This window comes from Egretta garzetta, unplaced genomic scaffold (genome assembly GCF_000687185.1).
Source record: "Egretta garzetta isolate BGI_Z169 unplaced genomic scaffold, ASM68718v1 scaffold353, whole genome shotgun sequence".
In the NCBI taxonomy this organism is placed as follows: domain Eukaryota; kingdom Metazoa; phylum Chordata; class Aves; order Pelecaniformes; family Ardeidae; genus Egretta; species Egretta garzetta.
The window spans coordinates 829,895-849,357 of record NW_009259307.1 but is presented as its reverse complement, the minus strand read 5'-3'; the positions used below and the strand labels follow the sequence as shown (position 1 = coordinate 849,357).

Genomic DNA, 19,463 nt, shown 5'->3' with positions numbered 1-19,463 from the left:
AAGAGTGCTACCAGCTGAATCACTAATGCTCTTCCCTGCAGTTCCTAGTCATATGCTCATGTGGTTTCACGCAATCCTATTAAGGTCATATTTCATGAGGATACAGTGACAAGTATTACAACTGCTCAAATATCTCTTTTTAAGCACTGTATCAAGCCAGTGACACACAGGAGGCTCTGTCTCTGACCACCCTGAGGTTCTTCTATTAGTCATGAAAGCAGTACATGGTGATGAAAGGTCTTTGTTGTTTGTTTTTTAACATATGGAAGTACTTTAATCAAAGTCCAGGCCTACTCCGAAGACCAGGGAGAATTCTTATGCAGGAAGTCTGCTCTTTCTGTGATGTTGGGAATGATGTTCGGCTAATTTATGGAGAAGTTAAGGCTGTTTTCAAGTTACTGGGTTTGGAAAGTCAGTGGGGAAAATGAAAGTGCTAGTATGTTTGCACACTGTTGTTCCGAGGCAGTTTGTTTGCAGAGGTAATGCTACCGATATGCAGATGTGGCAGAATGCTATGCTGTACAGTGAAACCCCTTAAGGATTGAGAAGGTGCAGAACAGCACATATGTCCAAGCACAACCGTCTGCCTGCGCAAAGCCACTTTACCATGGGTGCAGCCTGGCACATCCAGCATGAGACTTCCCCTGCGACGACCACTGAGTCACGGAAAAAGCTCTGCCAGGCAAACACAGCTCATTGGCCTGGGCAGGAAGAAGCACCCCTAGCCCTCCTCCTAAAAGGTAAGACATTTGCTCAAAACTTGGGTCAGGGATCTCCATGTTGCTCTTCACTATGCCATGCTGACATGCTCCAAGTCTAGTTTACTGCCTATTGAATTCAGTATTTCTGTGATGTGGTTCAAGCTGCAAGAGCAGAAACGTGAATCTCCCTTGCAAAAGGGAAAATGGTGGTCGGTACAGCCCTGTCAGTCCTTATTGATGGATGACAGATGACGAACACAATCCAGCTATTGGACACAAAGGTAAATTTACTAAACTAATAGTTAATTTAACAATCACTGGTGGGCTTGGGGAGCAGGAGTTAGTTTGGGGAGGAATTTGTCTGTTTTTATTTGCAACCTCTCCACAGTTGGCAAAGAGATTCACAAAACAGACAAGCATGCCATATATTTAACTGATGCTCTTCAGACAAACCACAATGACAACCTGAGCTATTTTCAGATGTCACATTTTAGCTTTTCTTGGTGACCGGTGGTAGCCATTTCATAGAAGTTACCTTGTGTTTTCTGTAGAGATCATTGTAGAGAATTCGGAAATGCTTCCTTGTGTAGCTGCTCCGATAAGCTCCACCAAGGAGGTACTCTATCACCAGCCCAATATCAATCAGTGATATCTTGTAATCCAATGAAAGGGCATTCTGAAACACCAAATGTCACAAGCATTTCACAATGCAACATTCCACCATGTCAGAGCCCTACTACTGTGAGGGGAGTCTGGAAGAAGGTGCAACTGAGACCTTCTGCATCTGTCAGGAATGCATACACATTCACTAGTTGTATGAAACTTCCCTAGGAGGAAGAACACAGGTACTTCCACATTTTCAGCCTGAAAAGTGTGACATCTACAGACCACTGCACCCACATCACACACGGACATATATTGCAATGTTCAGAAGACCAGCTGCATTCAACAGTGAAGGTAATGGTTCTTCAGGTTAATCACTAACAGCCAGAGAGACTGATAAAAATCTTCTCGTAACAAGATAAAACTAGAATGGTATGATTTGCTCATTAAACTAGTTCATTAATTAAAATAATTAGGTGGATGAAGCATGTATTTAATGTTGTAGAGTAATTCCTGAAGACTGGTAATTGCTTGTAGAGGCTCAAGACTGTCATGACAACTAGGACAGCAGCTGCACGTGGATTAGCTGTACCTTCTGAGTCTTTCACCACTTTTTTTTAAACCACTACTGCCTCCCAGTTTACCTCCACTGTCCTTTCAAGACACAAAGTTTGTGACAAACTCTCTGAAGAACAGACACGCAGATTTTAAAGATGATTGGTAAAACCTTAAACCACAACTCCTGGAACTGAAAAATGGGCCTGTACATAGATGGGATCATAGGTGTTATGTATTCCTAGTGGCATATGCCTTTCAGACTGTGAAAAGTCTTTTTCTTCTTTAGACTGATGTTTTTTTCAATAGACTTTAGTGGCAAGGCTCAGTACAGCTAGCGAAGGCCACCCAGCCCTGGGGAACAGAAGGCACCAACATGCTGAGCACTCTCGGGCAAAAGTACATCTTACAGGATAGAGTTGCTAGCTCTGTCACTGAAAACTAGGCAAGTATTTCTGACTGCCTGTACTTGTAGATACTCCTCTGCATTAAAAAGCATGTTTTATGCTATCAGGGCAGACTGCAATTTATCTCCATTCAAATGCAGCAGCAGCAGCAAAGCTGGTCATGCTAATGGAGAAAATACTCTGAAATCCATGGTCACATCTCTCTTGTGACTGTCCTAGCTACTGTTACCATATTTAATAAGATGCAACTGCACAACTCATTTACAGAGCCTTATGCATACTTAGAGAAGCTCAGGTGAAAAAGTTTTTTCAGTGTTTAGACCTGTTTGTAAGTGAGTTTAGCTTACCCAATGGTGCAGAAAGTTTTGAAATTGTGCACCCATTTTCTACCTGAATTCCACTATTCCATTTCAAGTACCAAAAGATTCCCTTTAGATCACAGCCTGAGCTTTCCCAGATTGTCCTGAGATGTAACCAGGCCATGGGTTTTAGGAGAGCAATCACATCAAGGAGCAAATCACTTCAGTATCAGTGAGGAAGACAGTTTTCTCAGCCTGGAAAAGTTCAGTGTATTTTTAACACTGAGCTCTTCCCGATTTATCACATAAATTAGACCTCAAATATGTCCACCAGAATGTGAAAACACAGAAAATAGCTTGCTATGGAGACCAGAATACCCTAGACCCACCTACAGAATCAAAAATGGAATTGACATGAAAGTCACCCAAAAATCATACCAGAAATCCCACTACTTGAGACCACAGAGCTCTGCAAACAGTCAGACTTACCCTTTTATTTTATCTTAGCATTCACACCCTGGAAAGAATTAGCCAATTAATCTAGTTTTGGATCTAGGCATCTCCTGCAGTGGAGACTAGATGCGGAAGGAACAGCTCATCCCTTCCTGGCTAAACAGTGCAGTGAGGTACAATAGATAACAAAAACATGCAATAAATTAACTGTAGAGCTAAATAACAAGGCTGCCACTAAACTACTAACAGAGCCAGTGCTCCATGCAGTAGTCATCCACTGCCACCTTCTGTTCTCCTAGGCAATGCAGCACATTAAAATAATATTATATATTTGTCACAGTATATTCTTGCTGCTCAACAAGGAAAGGCTTTTTTAGCTTTGGGGGAAAAAAGAAAACCTTAAAGCAATGAGCATAACTACTGCACTAATTCACTAAGTCTTTTGTACAATCACTTCATAATGTCACCTTAATAACTTCAGAAAGAGAGTCTGATCCACACAAACTGCTTGGCTTTGAAATTAAGGTACAGGACCCTTGGCAGCATTCAGTAGTAGTGTACTAGTTAATTGCTTAGGGGGATCAGTGGGATGAAGATAAAACCATTTAGCAGATATAGCAGTGTGCTAATAAATCCATCACTTCTATTCCTAAAATTCCCCCGTATTACTTAATAGCAGTGTGCCAGTGGATACTGAAGTTCTAAGCTACCATTTTTGCTCCCCAGACTTTCCTATGTCTATTACCTGTTTCACATCTCGAACTAGGTGATGCAAAAGTAGATTTGATGGTCCTTGTTTCTGCGGTGTGAAAAGAAAAGACAGTAAACAAACATTTCACTCTACATTAGGAAATCAATACAGTAAAAGAAAGCAGCTAGAAGATCTTTGGGACAAGCTACTGTGATTCAAATTCTCCCCACTCAAACTATCCCCACAAATCTCTGCAAAAACATTTCAACACCAATCTGCAACAGCTCTACTTTCTTAAATCTTAACATGTTCTAGAAAGAAGCTGGTATCACTTTGGTTAAACAATGCATCATTTTCAGCAAGATAAACATGCACACCAAATTAAAATCAGAACATATTTCTCATGAGCTTCAGGTGAGTATTCAGTCTGGTTCCTGTCAATGAATCAAAAATAAAAAGCTGTGACACCAATCCAAAAATTCAACATTACAATAAAGAATTATCAAACCCCAATAACTTTTATTTTTTTTCAAAAATCCTTTATAAAAATGTGACCTAATTATCAAATCTCTTAAGCAAAACCGTATTCTTTCTAGGCATTCTTATCTAAAGTTGTACACCGGGGCTTCAAATACTCACTGTATTGTAGAGTTCTTCCAGACGAGATATGGTAAGAAAACGGTGCATGTTCACTCCGTGCTCTATTAACAGTTTCACAAAATCCACACGGTCCATCACTAAAGCATCCAGCATTGCCTGTTCCAAGGCACCAACCTCCAGAAGGATAGAGATGAAGTAAAAGCTTAGAAAATTATTATCTTCTTTTGGAAATAAATATAACATTCATGAACAGCTAGGGATGTCTCTACGACAATGATTTGTCCTTACATATATTTAAAGTGCACAGGACAAAAGAAAAATATGCTGGAGGAATCATCTTTGTAAAAAATCCAACAGAGAGGGGGAGTAAAACTGAGTCTCCATAAACCCAATGTCTGTAGAGACTTCTACAAATCTAACTTTAAAACCAGACTCTGATAATACACTCCCTACTCTTTAATTCACTTCAGAAGTTAATGTATGATAATGCAGAGGGCGGAGGGAAGCCTCTCTTTTTTGACATATGACAGAAGCCATTTCAAGGTACTGTATTTCAAGATCTCTCTATAGAACCTGAGGTTCTTTAAAGCAGACTTCTTTCAAATATGAGAGAGAATCTGCATTAGGATAAACTCTCTCAAAGACACCACGAAGCAGAGCTCTACCTACAACTGTGTCCAAGAGGTGAAAGCACTTGCACAGAGCTCAGCAGGATCCCTACATGCAAAATAACAAAGGAGCTGGACACATGAGGCCCATATAAATCCATACAAAGAATTTCTACAGAACACATATGCACAGAAAACGCAGTGGGGTGAGCAGAGTGAGGACGGTGGCACACAAATGGGGCAGGTGCTAATAATGACTTGGCAAGTGAATTTAGTCCTTTCCATGTATGTATTCACGTTTGGCAGAAGTGGTATTAAAAGATGGCCAACAAATGTTACAGAATTGTCACACGTGAAAAGAAAACTTATGCGCTGTTCCTGAATTATTGGTGTTTCTTCCAGAAATATCTCAACGTGACCATTCGTGTATTAAATTTCCTCAAGCAGTCATTCCTTGTGCTGGCAGTGTGTCTAAAGAGGTTTAGACAGCCGTCTGGTAACTACTAGAATGACATTCTTTGTTGTAAAGGCCATTTGAGACTGAGCTGACATTTAAGCAGAAACATGGTTACAGCTGGTTACAATCTTTAGCTTCTGAACTTTTAGGAGCAGAGTTCTAAAAACAAATGGCCACAATCTGTGCATAATTGTGCATGTTTCCTTAAAACACTTAAATAGACAGAAAAATACTAAGACTGCATGGACAATCAAGTAAAAAACACTGCTTAAATATCTAATTCAAAATTTGAACACACAACCAAAATAATCATGCACAAACTGGTCTGGCAGACCCTGATACTCGGAGGGGTACTCCTCTTTAATTAAGAAAGGAACTAAGTTAAAAGCAAACTTTAAAACTGTGCTTGTGCATTTCCTTTTTTTTTTTTCTTCTTTACAATGCATGAAGAAAAAAATTGTATTTAAGAGTTTTTTCCTGCTTAGTCAAAAAGAAAAACTTTCTGGAATACAAGTCATTCTAATTTTTTCTTGGAGAAGCAGCAAGAGATGTGAGGCTTGTTTATTACAAGCTCTTTACATCTTACTTGAAGGGGAGAGCATACTCATTATTTGACAATGACTTTTCATTCAAAATTATGCTGAACAATTGCACTGAAATAGGTATGAACACATACATAGATTTTTCAAACATATCAGAAGTGAGGAGCAGGAGTAGGGGGACTGCCAGTGAATCTATAAGGCCAGAGGATGGTCAAGGTATAAAAGAAACTCACAAGGAGATAAGGCTCTTGCACAAATGGTAAATTAATTCATTGCCTCACTGCTCACTACAAAACATGTTAGGAAAGGTCCTACATCAAAGCTGTTCTTTATGGCAGACAAATCTGAGGAACTGTGTCAAATTGAAGTGTCAGTAGAAAAGATTATAGAAGTCATCCATAAAGAGGTAGCAAATTGTCAGGACCAGGTGGTATTCATTTAAGAGTTCCCAGGGATCTGAAGTATAGCTGAAATCAGCCCCTCTAACAGCAGAATAGAAGACGGTAGAAAATATGCCTATGGTTAAAAAAGACAAAGGAGTGTACATGTTGTCAAAGTATGGCATAATAATACAGTCAGAACTTTATAAGGACAAATATAATGGAACTACAATGAGGAATAGCAATAATAGCAACATGGGTAAATACAGTAGCGTAAGAGGAAGAAAGGCAGCTATTTTGTAGAATTAAATCAGAACTCTACCAGAATTTTGGCAGGGGCAAGGAGGATAAGGCTGTCTGATTGATACAGTACATTTGTATCCCCCCAAAAGCTTTTGATGATGGCTTTCTTGAAGGACTTCTTTACAAATTAAGGTGCCACAAGGCAAAAGGTACTCCAGTTGTTTAATAACTGATCAAATGGCAGGGAAAAAGGTTATTAATAGTGGTAGAAGACCAAGAAAATTCCACATATTGAATACTGACTTGACAATGCTTGAGGATGATACAGAAATACTCATCGTAATGAAACTGATTGAGAAGAGATGCAGAAAAATCTCACATGGGCTAACCAGCCAAAAAAGCAGATGAAATGCAATATTGGTAAATGTGATATAATCTGTGTTTGGGAAACAATCCTACATACATATCAGTCTTGAAATTAAGTCAGAAAAGATGTTAGTGGACATATCTTTTTAAAGCATGAATGTAAGTTGGATATAAGTTGGAAACAAGTAAAAAAGGCATACAGACTACTAGGATTTATACTTAGACGAATATAGCATAATGTATAAAATATTAGTATTTCACTAAATATCTCAATGAAGAACACCATATCTTGAATACTGGGTAGAGTGCTGGTCTGCCTATCCCAAAAGATGACTTTAAGACCTGAAAAAAGTACACAGAAGAGCAGAAAACACTGTCAGAAATACAGAAAAACTGAACAGATAAACAGCTAGGGAAAGCCAGGAGAGAAGATGGGGACTATGCAATAGTTCTCTAATATCTTCTGTGTCAAAGTGGTGGGGACTAGGAAAATGTTGTTTCCCATACACACATAATCAGAGAATCACTTAGGTTGGAAAAAACCTTTAAGATCATAGAGTCCAACCATTAACCTAACATTACCAAGTCCCGCTAAACCATGTCCCTAAGCACCACAACTACCTGTCTTTTAAATATTTCCAGGGGCAGCCCATTCCAAAGCTTGACAACCCTTTCAGTGAAGAAATTTTTCCTAATGTCCAATCTAAACCTGCCCTGGTGCAACTTGAGGCCATTTCCTCTCTTCCTATCACTTGTTACTTGGGAGAAGAGACCAACACCCATCTTGCTACAACCTCCTTTCAGGTAGTTGTAGAAGGCAATAAGGTCTCCCCCAAGCCTCCTTTTCACCAAGGAACAGAAGGCATCAAATGAAAATATCAGGTAGCAAACAGCCACTGAAATTCAGCATTCTCAGTACAAGATTTCTTTCTTTAGTAAAGGCTTTGACTCAGTTTCCCACAGCATTCTCCTAGCTGGAGAATGTCCCCGTGGCTTGGACAGTTGTACTCTTCACTGGGTAAAAAACTGGCTGGATGGCCAGATCCAAAGAGTTGTGGTGAATGGAGTTAAATCCAGTTGGTGGCCAGACACAAGTAGTGTTCCCCAGGGCTCAGTTCTGGGGCCAGTTCTGTTTAACACCTTTATCAATGATCTGGACAAGGGGATGGAGCCCACCCTCAGTAAGTTTGCAGACAACACCAAGCTGGGCAGGAGTGTTGGTCTGCTGGAGGGTAGGAGGGCTCTACAGAAAGACCTGGACAGGCTGGATCGATGGGCTGTGGCCAATTGTATGAGGTTCAACAAGGCCAAGTGCAGGTCCTGCACTTGGGTCACAACAACCCCATGCAATGCTACAGGCTTGGGGAAGAGTGGCTGGAAAGCTTCTTGGCAGACAGGGATTGACAGCTGACTGAATATGAGCCAGCAGTGTGCCCAGGTAGCCAAAAAGGCCAACAGCATCCTGGCTTGTATCAGGAATAGCGTGGCCAGGAGGAGTAGGGCACTGATTGTACTTGGCCCTGGTGAGGCTGCACCTTGAATACTGTGTTCAGTTTTGGGCCTCTTACATGAAGAAGGATATTGAGGTGCTGGAATGTGTCCAGAGAATGGCAATGAAGTTGGTGAGGGGTCTGGAGCACAAGTCCTATGAGGAGCAGCTGAGGGAACTGGGGTTGTTTAGCCTGGAGAAGAGGAGGCTGAGGTGAGACCTTATCACCCCTTAAAAGTGCCCAAAAGGAGGCTGTAGCAAGGTGGGTGTTGGGCTCTTCTCCCACATAATAAGTGATAGGACAAGAGGAAACAGCCTCAAGTTGCACCTGGGGAGGTTTAGATTGGGTATTAGGAAAAGTTCTTCACTGAAAGGGTTGTCAAGCATTGGAACAGCCTGCCCAAGGAAGTGGTCCTGGAGGTATTTAAAAGACGTGTTGATGTGGCACTTACAGACATGATTTAGTAGTGGGCTTGGCAGTGTTAGGTTTACGGTTGGACTCTATGATCTGAAAGGTCTTTTCCAACCTAAATGATTCTATGATTCTATTCTATGGTTCTGTGATTCCATTATTACATCATTTGTACTAATTCACCAGTCAAAGAAAGTTTAGTCTGCCACAATTCTCCTCTAAATGCGAAGGAATTATGCAGACTCACAGGCCTTGCCTTATCAATGATAAAAATGGCAAAAGCATAATGTTTTTCTCTTACTTCAGGAGTACAGAATTGCAAGCAGTAAGATAGATGGTGTCCCCCTTTCTTTAATATCTTACACAGATGTGCTTCAATAAAGCCTACCAACAGTTCACAGCAGAGTTGTTGAAGGCAAAAAACTAAAGAAACACAAATAAAAAAATGTACATGCTATAAAACAATGAAAGAAGACTGGAAAATATACATTGTCTTCATAGAGTCAAAACACAAAACAGTATTGTAAAAAAACTTCAAAAGGGCAAAAATACGCACGTCATTATGTATACACAAATCTTTTCCATATTCCATAAAAACAAAAGTCTGTTGGACAGAAACACTGTTAAGTTTATGCAGTCAAACACTCGAAAGTTATCAGAAAATTCATCACCATGAATAACGGTACAATTATTCATTGCTCATTCATATACTATGCTTCCCCAGAGGGCTTAGTCTTACTCAGTTCACAGAGTGAATGATGCTCTCTTAGCAGGGAGCTATTCAATATTTTGTTCCAACTTTATTGTTCCAGGCTTGGCACATCCCTTATTATTCACACACTGTTCAAATCCTGAAAACAAAACCGGCAACTTCCTTCTTTGCTTTTCAGTCAGCACTTCACATCATTAAATAAATGGTGTCAAGTAAAAATAAAAATATTACCATGTTTTGTGCAGGAACATGATGTGACCATCTCCACTTCACAGAGAATGAACTGAGCCCAAAGAGGTAACAACAACAATAAAAAAACCTTTAATTCATGGATGCCCAATTGTAGACATCTCAGGAACAGTCCTCCATGGATTCAGCCTTACACACCACAGGAAAATATAGACTGGTGATCAATAAATTAATCTCCCTTGTTGTGTCAAACAATCAGCTATGGTCACTCAAAAAAAAAAAATATACCCACTGTCAATTTTCCAAAACTTACATTGTAAAGAAGAAAAGGCACTCGGGACTGGAAAAATGAACCTTGTAATTCTTGGAAGGGAGAACTTAAAAAGTACTTCTGGGAGCATCAGACACTATTTCTTGAAGAAAATATTTACTCTTTTAACAAATGGGAATAGCATGTGCTGAGGCACATACAGTTTTATATTTATCATCTATAAAAATCATATGTACATAAAAACTCACTTAGGGAGGGTTATACTTAAACACTGGATTACATCTGAAAACTTGAAAAACACAATTTATAAGACTGATGCAGTTGCTACTGCATGCTATTTCACAGGCATATAGTTAATGTAGGTCTAAATCATGGCTTGCCTTGATTGAAGCTATTCCTAAGAAACTGCACCTAAAATAAAGTTATGATGCCACGTTACCATAGTTAATTCTACCTTTTTTCACTTGGTAATACCATAAAGGACTGTCATTTCTGTATTTCTGTCTAGAGTTAGGAAAATAGAGGCAATGCTCCATTGGACTTTACTCCTTTAGAGAAAAAAGTACTCTGGGCTACAACTAAATATCCTTGACCACCAATGATTGTCAACACAGGCTTGAGGAATCCACATCCAGAAAGACCACTGAAACTCATTGGAAAAGCTAGCAGTGAAAACTACAGGAATTTTTGACATCAACTCTGCTCTGAGGAAATAAATGTGTTTGATTTTTCATCTGATGCACTCTGCAGTTGAATACTTCTCAATTTTAAGAATAACACCCCTCCAAAGTCAGAAGACTGACTCCAAGCATCACACTATTCCTTAATTAAAGCCTGACAAACGAAAATAATGGACAAATAGTCATCATCATAAAGTGTAAAGCCACTGTGAAAATTAAAAAATAATAGTACCTTCCAATGTTGTCCATAAACCAGTATGTGTTTCTTGGCAATATCTAGCCGGTTCCAGGCCAACGCCAAATCTAGCTGATCTGAAGCAGACATATTTGTACCTAGGAAAAAAGCGAAGGACCTAGCAGTTTCCACACATTGATGTTACTCCTTTGCTTTGAAAAGGTAAGCCAATGGAACTGTATGTCAGATGAAAATAGGCCATATTTTTAGATAGGTACCTTTCAAGAGTGCAGTCAGAATTGCCAAATCAATGTCCTGCTGATCTTCTGACTCCGCATCAAATATGGTTATCTGTTAGAATTGCAGAAGTACACTATTTGAGGTGAGGCAGAGAAGTCTGTAGTTATTTCTTCTTGGTAAGGGCTGTGGTAGATTAAATCATACACATTTCAATACAAACTATGGAAAAGGCCCAGACGTGATTTTCCTTTGTTTCAGACATAAAATGTACCATTTTGCTTTTTAATGCAATGGCACCCCAGGCAAACTGGCATCAACCTACTGCATAATAACATGAGTCTATTTCCTTTTGATTAGCCTTTAAAGCTGAGAAATGTAAAAACGCAACATGGTTGATACCTACCCAGTTTTCAACTAGAAAACAGACACTCAAATGAAGTAAAACAAAAAATAATAAAAATATATTGGGTAGTTTCCATTTTAGTGATCATTGCTACAATTGTCATTACTCCCATAACAAATACTTGGTACTCCATCATATCTGAAAAGTAACGGCAGACTGGTGAAGTTCCCAGTGACTGGAAAAGGGAAAACATAACCCCCATTTTTAAAAAGGGAAAAAAGGAAGACCCAGGGAACTACAGGCCAGTCAGTTTCACCTCTGTGCCCAGCAAGATCATGGAGCAGATCCTTCTGGAAGCTATGCTAAGGCACATGGAAAACAGTAAAGTGACTGGTGACAGCCAACATGGCTTCACTAAGGGCAAATTGTGCCTGGCAAATTTGGTGGCCTTTTATTACAGGGTTACAATGTTGGTGGATAAGGGAAGAGCAACTGACATGATCTGCCTGGACTTGTGCAAAGCATTTGACACTGTCCCACACAACACCCTTGCCTCTAAAATGGAAAGACATGGATTTGATGAGTGGACCACTTGGTGGATAAGGAATTGGCTGGATCGTCACACTCAGAAAGTTGCAGCCAGTGACTCAATGTCCAGGTGGAGACCAGTGACAAGTAGCGTCCCTCAGGGGTCCATATTGGGACCAGGATTATTTAACATCTTTGCTGGGGACATGGACAGTAAGATTGGGTGCACCCTCAGAAAGTTTGAGTATGACCCCAAGCTGAGTGGTGTGGTTGATACTCTAGAGGGAAGAGTTCAGCCTGGAGAAGAGAAGGCTCTGGGGGTACCTTACAGCAGCCTTCCAGTACTTAAAGGGGGCCTACAGGAAAGATGGGGTGGGAGGGACTCTTTATCAGGGAGTGTAGTGACAGGATGAGGCCTAACGATTTCAAACTGAGATTTAGATTAGATATAAGGAAGAAGTTCTTGACTGTGAGGGTGGTGAGGCATTGGAACAGGTTGCCCAGAGGAGCTGTGGACACTCCATCCCTGGAATTGTTCAAGGCCAGGTTGGATGGGGCTTTGAGCAACGTGATCTAGTGGAAGGTGTCCCTGCCCAAGGCAGAGGGGTCGGAACTACATAATCTCTAAGGTCACTTCCAAACCCAATCATTCTATGATTCTATGATTCTACTCTCAAATGAGTACCTGATCCACTAGACATGCCAGCACATTTCAAAAGTACATTTCAATACTCAGAGGCAAGTTCTAGCACAATTCTTTTATAAGCAGAAGAATCGATGGAATCATTTCTAAATTACAAATAAGACAGTACTAGAGAAAAAAAAAAGTAGGAATTACTTGATCTTTCCTGCAAAAACAAAGATGTTTGGCCTTTTACTAAAATCAGAAAGGCTGTCATTTCATAAGAAACCACTGAGATTTGAGAAGTTAACTAAACAGGTTCTGTGGAGCTACACAATATATAAATTAGCACAGACACTTTTGTGTTATTTTTATATCAGAGATAACACCATTACTTGTGCAACTGCTGTGCCCACGCCAACCCACCACAGAAAGAGCAAAAAGGATAACAGCAAATGAAAACATCCTAAACTCAGACTGTGAACCCCACTCACGGACTCTCTGTGCTCCATGCATTCCATCAAAATGTGAAATAGATGATTGGACTGTTTCTGTCCCAAGCTAAATGTGTTTTGAATCATTACTAAGACCTCTTCCTTCACCTGAGGGCGCAACTCCCTGAAAAACAGATATACAAGCAAGAATAAGTATATTTCTGGCTACTTCTTACCAGCCCAAATGACACCTCAACAGAAGTCAAAACTTGTGCTAAGCAGAAACATATAAGAAATCTCTTCTATTTTCTACTTCTCTGTTGACTTATTCCTGCCTTCTTTCAACAAAACAAAGGCATCCTATAACTTAAATTATTATTCACTCAGGCATTAGTTCTGACCATACATATTTACTATTGGAAATAGGACAAATAAAAAGTTAGCAATTTTCAAAGTATTGTCTGTGAACACAGAGCTAAAAATCACTAAAAGTTTAGAAAAGTTTTTCTTTCTTTCAATAGTCATATAGGGATAAAATTAAATTCCTCAGTATTTGTTCATTAGGCTTCATACCTCTCCCATCTCCCTCATTTATCTTTCTGTTAACCTTTCCGTCCATATTTTCCTTTTCTTTTGAAATGGCAGGATTTCTTTTTTAAAGATCAAAAATATGGAAGAAAAAACAAGCGAAGAAAAAAGTTCTCAATACAACACACCAGTGAAAATACCACTCCCCCAAGAGAACATCTAGAAAAGATAATAAATAAAAATAAAGTTTATTAAATTGTTCCTCTTTTTTTAATTGCAAAAAAACCCAGGCCATCTTTTTAAAGTTTGATTTTTTTATTTAAAAAGCCCTTTGACTTTGAAAAACTTTCACAAAAATATTAATGGGCTATACAACTATATGTATATCTATTTCCATTTTGGATGCAGAATTTCCATCAAGGTAGGTTTAATAGAGTCTGCAGCTGAGGGTGCACTGGAGGTGACATAAAGCATTACGGCTAGATGAGCATGACAGATCAGGGTTACCACTGGGTAAACCAAAGCCAACGCCAAGGAACCTTAGTCCTCCTCCTACCCCAGCTTGAGGCTTCTACAGCAACTTACCCCAGCCCTAGTCTCAAAAGCTTTGTGCAACCCCTATCCAAGCCCACTTACAGAATACTGATGACAGAAGACAGTATTGAGAGGGGACCTCATCAACACATACAAATATCTTAAGGGCGGAAGTCACGAGGATGGAGCCAGACTCTTTGCAGTGGTGTCCAGCGACAGGACAAGGGGCAATGGGTACAAACCGAAACATAAGAGGTTTCAGTTGAATATGAGGAAAAACTTCTTTACTCTGAGGGTGACGGAGCACTGGAACAGGCTGCCCAGGGAGGTTGTGTAGTCTCCTTCTCTGGAGACATTCAAAGCCCGCCTGGACAAGTCCTGTGTAACATGCTCTAGGAGAACCTGCTTTAGCAGGGGGGTTGGATTAGATGATCTCCCGAGGTCCCTTCCAACCCTTGCAATTCTGTGATTCTGTGAGTCAAAACCCAAGCAGGCACTCTGGGGTCACTCAGCAGTGTCCCTCACCAAAGGTGAGGAACATTGTAATAACTCAAAATAGCTAGATGCAGTTTCTTTTTCCTCTTCAAAAAAGCCTTAGTAAATTTGGCAGAATAATTCTTTCAGCACTAATTTAGGGCAGGGAAGGAAGAAACTCTGCTCTCACTTCACAGAAGTAAAAGCCAGCAAAAGACCATGGCGGGGTCATTACTAGAAGCATTAGAAATTATCTCAGCAGCTTTGAGACAGGCGTTTTCAGGTCCCTCCCAATATGACAGACCAAGCAGGAGGAGCATTATGCCACTACTCACCCCGTATCACCTGTGTGTTTATGGGTAAAAGCCAGGATATCTGCAGCTCTGCCAGTGCCCTCATAGACCACCACGGGGACAGCTGGGCTGGCTCTCACATATTCCCACACCATTAGGATCACATTGGGTCCTCCTTCCACCACCAGCCCAACTACGGGTACACCTTGGCCCATTCCTGTTTCAAAACACACCTAACCAGTTACAAGCAGATCTCAGTCACAAAAAAAAAATCAGAACATCTGGTAAATAAATACTCATGAAGGAGTCTCATGCATGGTTCAACAGAGAGGAAATCATGCCTTCACCATGTCTAATTTGATTTACACTCTTTTAAGACTTTCACAGAACTTCTGCAGCCAGATCAAAAAGACCATGAAAACCTGATAAAATTGTAAGCAGCCCTAGCATTGGAAAGATGAAAAATCCTTCAGAATAGCTCTCTGCCCTTTAGAATGGCTCTCACACGCAAGGACGTTGACAGCATTTGAAATGTCATGAATACCCTTGTGTTTACCTACACAGATAGAAAAGCAATCAGGCACTTCTTTACAGACTTTCTCAAGTTTTGCAGCAGCAGCATGGTTTATTTTAACAATCAGAACTAAATTTCAAATAAGATCCAATAGAAATGGAAAACCAACAAAAAGTCCTACTTGGAAAAACTCATAGTAAGAAAAGACACAAGAAGCTGCGTTAAGAAGCTCTAAATATGAACACATTAAAAATTGGGTAAGTTTATAAGTTTGTAAACACTGTCATGTGAGCAGATAAAGAAAACAAGGATTCAACATCATAACTCTGCTATAATGTCTTTTTAACATATCTCAAGATTCAAATCACTAGGTAAGAGTGAACTTCCATAAATACTTTACACAATCTAGTGTATAAAAAATAAATACTTCTCTGTGTAATAAATATTTCACTCATGATTTCTACACCATAACTCAGTTACTGTGTAGGCAAACAATGGAAGCTATGCAATCTGACAAACAAACACTGGCTGAAGTTATTCCTTTCACAAGCAGTCTTTGTTTCTGTACCTGAGGAGGTCACAGGCTTGCAATATGAGGGATGAGGACAAAAGTGATGAACAGGGGAAGCAGGGTTCAAATTCCACTGAATGTGGCAATTTTTCCACCCAGTAAAATGCTGGGAAACTAGTGCTGATACAGAAACCACGCAAAACTGCAGAGTAACAAAATGCTCGATACTTAATAAATAATCTGAGTCATTTAGATGCGTCTACAACTGAGAAACCAGAACACGAGTTAACCCAAATGCGTAATGCTTTATAAAAATGTTGTCCTTTTCATTTTCCTGATATTCAGCGTTCAAGACAGGTGCAGTTAATAACTTTCAGCCTCAGTGAGTTCTATGGCAAGATGTACAAGAGGTAACAGTAAATGTCAAGTACCTCCACAACTTTTAGGATAGGTTTTTCTGTCATAAAGCTGACCACAGCAGTACTCACTTGTGTGTATTTTTTGAAGTGATATGTACTTCTCCAAATTCCTCCTGAGCATCATTTCATTCCCATACTTGCCTACTGTCCCATCATCTGCCATTAGAAAATGAGAATGCATGCTGTTGAGGGTACTTAGCTTGCTGAGTGGATTACCGAGAGTCTGGTACAGGCAAACTACCTAAGAAAAGCAAAATAAAAAGGTCTTCAAAGAACAAACAAAATATCACCATTTATGTTGCCTCACTTGTATGTATTTCTTCATCATACTGTGATCTTCTGAAAGCCTCCATCACACCTTTTGCTGCTCTACTCACACACGGGTTTTCATTTGATTCTTAACAGCAACAAAAAACACAATTAATACCACAGAAAGCATTTCTGATTCGGCTTGCAGTCCTTAGGCAGAGTCACCACCTGCCTTTCTTTGCAGCAGGTGAAACACAATGGCATATTTTTCCTGGGTGTATTCCCATTAAAAAATGTATGTGAGCTTTAATTTATCGGGAACAATTTCATCTTACTTGTCAAGCGTTTTTAGACAGTTATGTAGATTGTGCCCTCACATTGGCACACACATGAAGTTCTAGTTTATGAATAAAAATCACGCATATTAATAGTCTATTTGTGTATACCATTAACCTGATTACTCATCCTGAATCACATGAATATAAATATACATAATTTGCAACCACAAGAGAATTGCCTAATCAATTACCAAATTTCAAAAGGGAATGGCAATTTCCTGTAACAAAATAAGTATTTTAAAACTATTCATTTACATACAAAAAGAAAAATACAGTGCTTCCACGCGCCACGGAATTCTACTGCTGAGCAAAATTTAAGCCTCTATTACTGAGAAAAAATACCAAACGAGTGAAATGAAGCAAGAAGAAAATAAAGCATGCAAGAAAGCTGTAACATCCTCTGAACATGAAGGCTTGTATTATTATTAAAATGTGTCCAACTCACATCTTTTCCAATGAGATCCCTCTGGTTCTCAATGATACCCCATGGAGGAATCCCAACAGCACAGATCTGCCTCAGGTGTGGTGAGACACGTCCTTTCAGCGCATCCCCCACATGCCGGGACACTCCTAAGCAGATAATTAAATCATCATTTTTCTTCTACATCCAGAGACCTACTACAGGACACCAATGAAAGCATTTCCTGTCATTTAATTTATTCTATGGTTATGTCTTAATCAGAAACAAACGAACCCACTCCACTTGTATATTTGGCATCCACTGCAGGAATTGTAAGGCTCAGATGTAATGCGCCAATGCTTCAAACTCAACACATATTTGTAATTAATAATACTCATATATGATGGTAATGGTGCTTTCTGACTCCATAAAAACTTTATTATTTACATAAATGCACAGAATGTTCTCCTGTAAGGTCACTGGACTGAATAAAAGCTAAAGAAGTAAAATTGTTTCAGTTCTGTGGTTTACTGACCGCCTCAGTTTTCAAGAGCAGTCTACAGGGAGCTTCAGATACTAATAGGCTAATTAATGGATTATCATAATTCAAAACTTTCTTAATTATAAAACACAAGTTAAATTTAGATTTTAAAACTGTTTCAAAAACCAATCACAGCCCTCAGAACCCAAATTATTTTAATTAAGCAGATAAAACTGACTGCAAAAAAGTTCTGGTTATCTACTATCAGTGTTTCTTATTACATGCAGAATACTCTGCTCTATAATAAAATAAAGTTATTAAAAATATTTAGAATGCCTGTCAACAGCAGAGGAGCATGTCACTCTTTGAGTTATGCAATGATCCTTAAAAAAAGATGCTTCATTTTGTGCTAAAATAGCACAAGTTATGAGACAATTTCATTATATTTTCCCTAAATGTATATCTTCATATGCACAGAAAGAACACCAGAGGAAGACTGAAATGAAGAAATATAATTACACTACCGCTGTTGATGCCTTCTGTAATTATCCATGCTCCTGTAGTCTCAGCAGCCTTCACCAATCCTTTGCTGAAAACCTGCTTGACCTTTGAGGAAAGTTTGAAATTTTGAATGCCTCCATGAACAGAGATCACTAGCTTTGGCAACTCCATCTGCCATTCTTTAACCATCAGGTGCAACAGCTGATCCAAATTGCTATCATAAGAGAGTCTAATATACTGGAAGAAATAATAATGGGTAAAATGAACATCGTTACATGCTCCAAGAGAAGATACTGCAACATCTTACAAAGTTCTCAGCTTTACTGTCTTAAAGATTGCGTGCAGGATTAGAACTTTCACAGTACCACTAACATGACAGCACAAAAATACATTAGTGAGCAATACAGACAGCAAGATGGACTATGCTTAATTGCAGTGAAGTTCAACATAAAAATATCATAAACAAACTCTAATGTGACTTACTTTCAGATCCCCCTGCTCTCTGAAGACAAGCAATCTGATATTCACCCAAACCCACTTTTTATCTTTCTTATGCTTAAATTATAAAAAGAAATCAGACATATAAACCCAGCATCTATTACCTTGGCATGGTAAGTGTGCTCTCCATCTTGAAAATTAATTGTACCAAATGCATCCGTTGGACTCGTCTTTGTGTGTTTTTGCACAGACCATTCTCCTTCATCTCTCTGAGGGGCAGCCTGATACACAGGCCAGCTACAGTCTACTCCTGGGTGATCTCCAATCAGCCGTCCACAGCAACATCTCACATTAAAAATAAAGAAAGCATTTTATAACAAATACACCTGGATGCAACTCTAGGATCTTCATCACAATCGCCCAAATAGTTTTTCTACAAACAAAGATATTGTAGCTTGCTGACGTGGAATATAATAGAAATTATCTCAGCTGAAAAAAATCTCAACAATGCAGAATGACATTGAATTAAATCATAAATATGTTTTGTTGGATACAGAACTTGTTCTCTACCCGAGGAACACTAATAACAGTTGGGAAGTTGGACTAGATGATTTTCAAGAGTCCGTTCCAACCCATGCTGTGATTCTGTGTGACACTGTAACAATCTGAGCGTTCCATATAGCAATTCTGACCAAGAAATACAGCTTAGACCTACTGGTCTCACATGTGAGATTTCAGGGGAGTATCTGAGGACACCAAGGTTTGCTATGGTTACTACCACAG

The 19,463-nt window shown here is 39.4% G+C and overlaps 1 protein-coding gene across 1 annotated transcript in view; it reads right to left on the bottom strand.

The window, feature by feature from the left end:
- Positions 1-19,463, bottom strand: part of TRPM6 (transient receptor potential cation channel subfamily M member 6) — a 71,259-nt gene that overhangs the window by 44,444 nt on the left and 7,352 nt on the right. The window contains exons 3-13 of the mRNA XM_035891731.1: positions 18,845-19,025; positions 18,266-18,479; positions 17,306-17,430; positions 16,343-16,514; positions 14,872-15,046; positions 13,061-13,184; positions 11,112-11,184; positions 10,891-10,991; positions 4,349-4,483; positions 3,764-3,817; positions 1,237-1,377 (exon numbers count right to left, since the gene is read on the bottom strand). Coding sequence (XP_035747624.1) covers positions 1,237-1,377; positions 3,764-3,817; positions 4,349-4,483; positions 10,891-10,991; positions 11,112-11,184; positions 13,061-13,184; positions 14,872-15,046; positions 16,343-16,514; positions 17,306-17,430; positions 18,266-18,479; positions 18,845-19,025 — 1,495 coding nt within the window. The remainder of the gene's footprint in view (positions 1-1,236; positions 1,378-3,763; positions 3,818-4,348; positions 4,484-10,890; positions 10,992-11,111; positions 11,185-13,060; positions 13,185-14,871; positions 15,047-16,342; positions 16,515-17,305; positions 17,431-18,265; positions 18,480-18,844; positions 19,026-19,463) is intronic.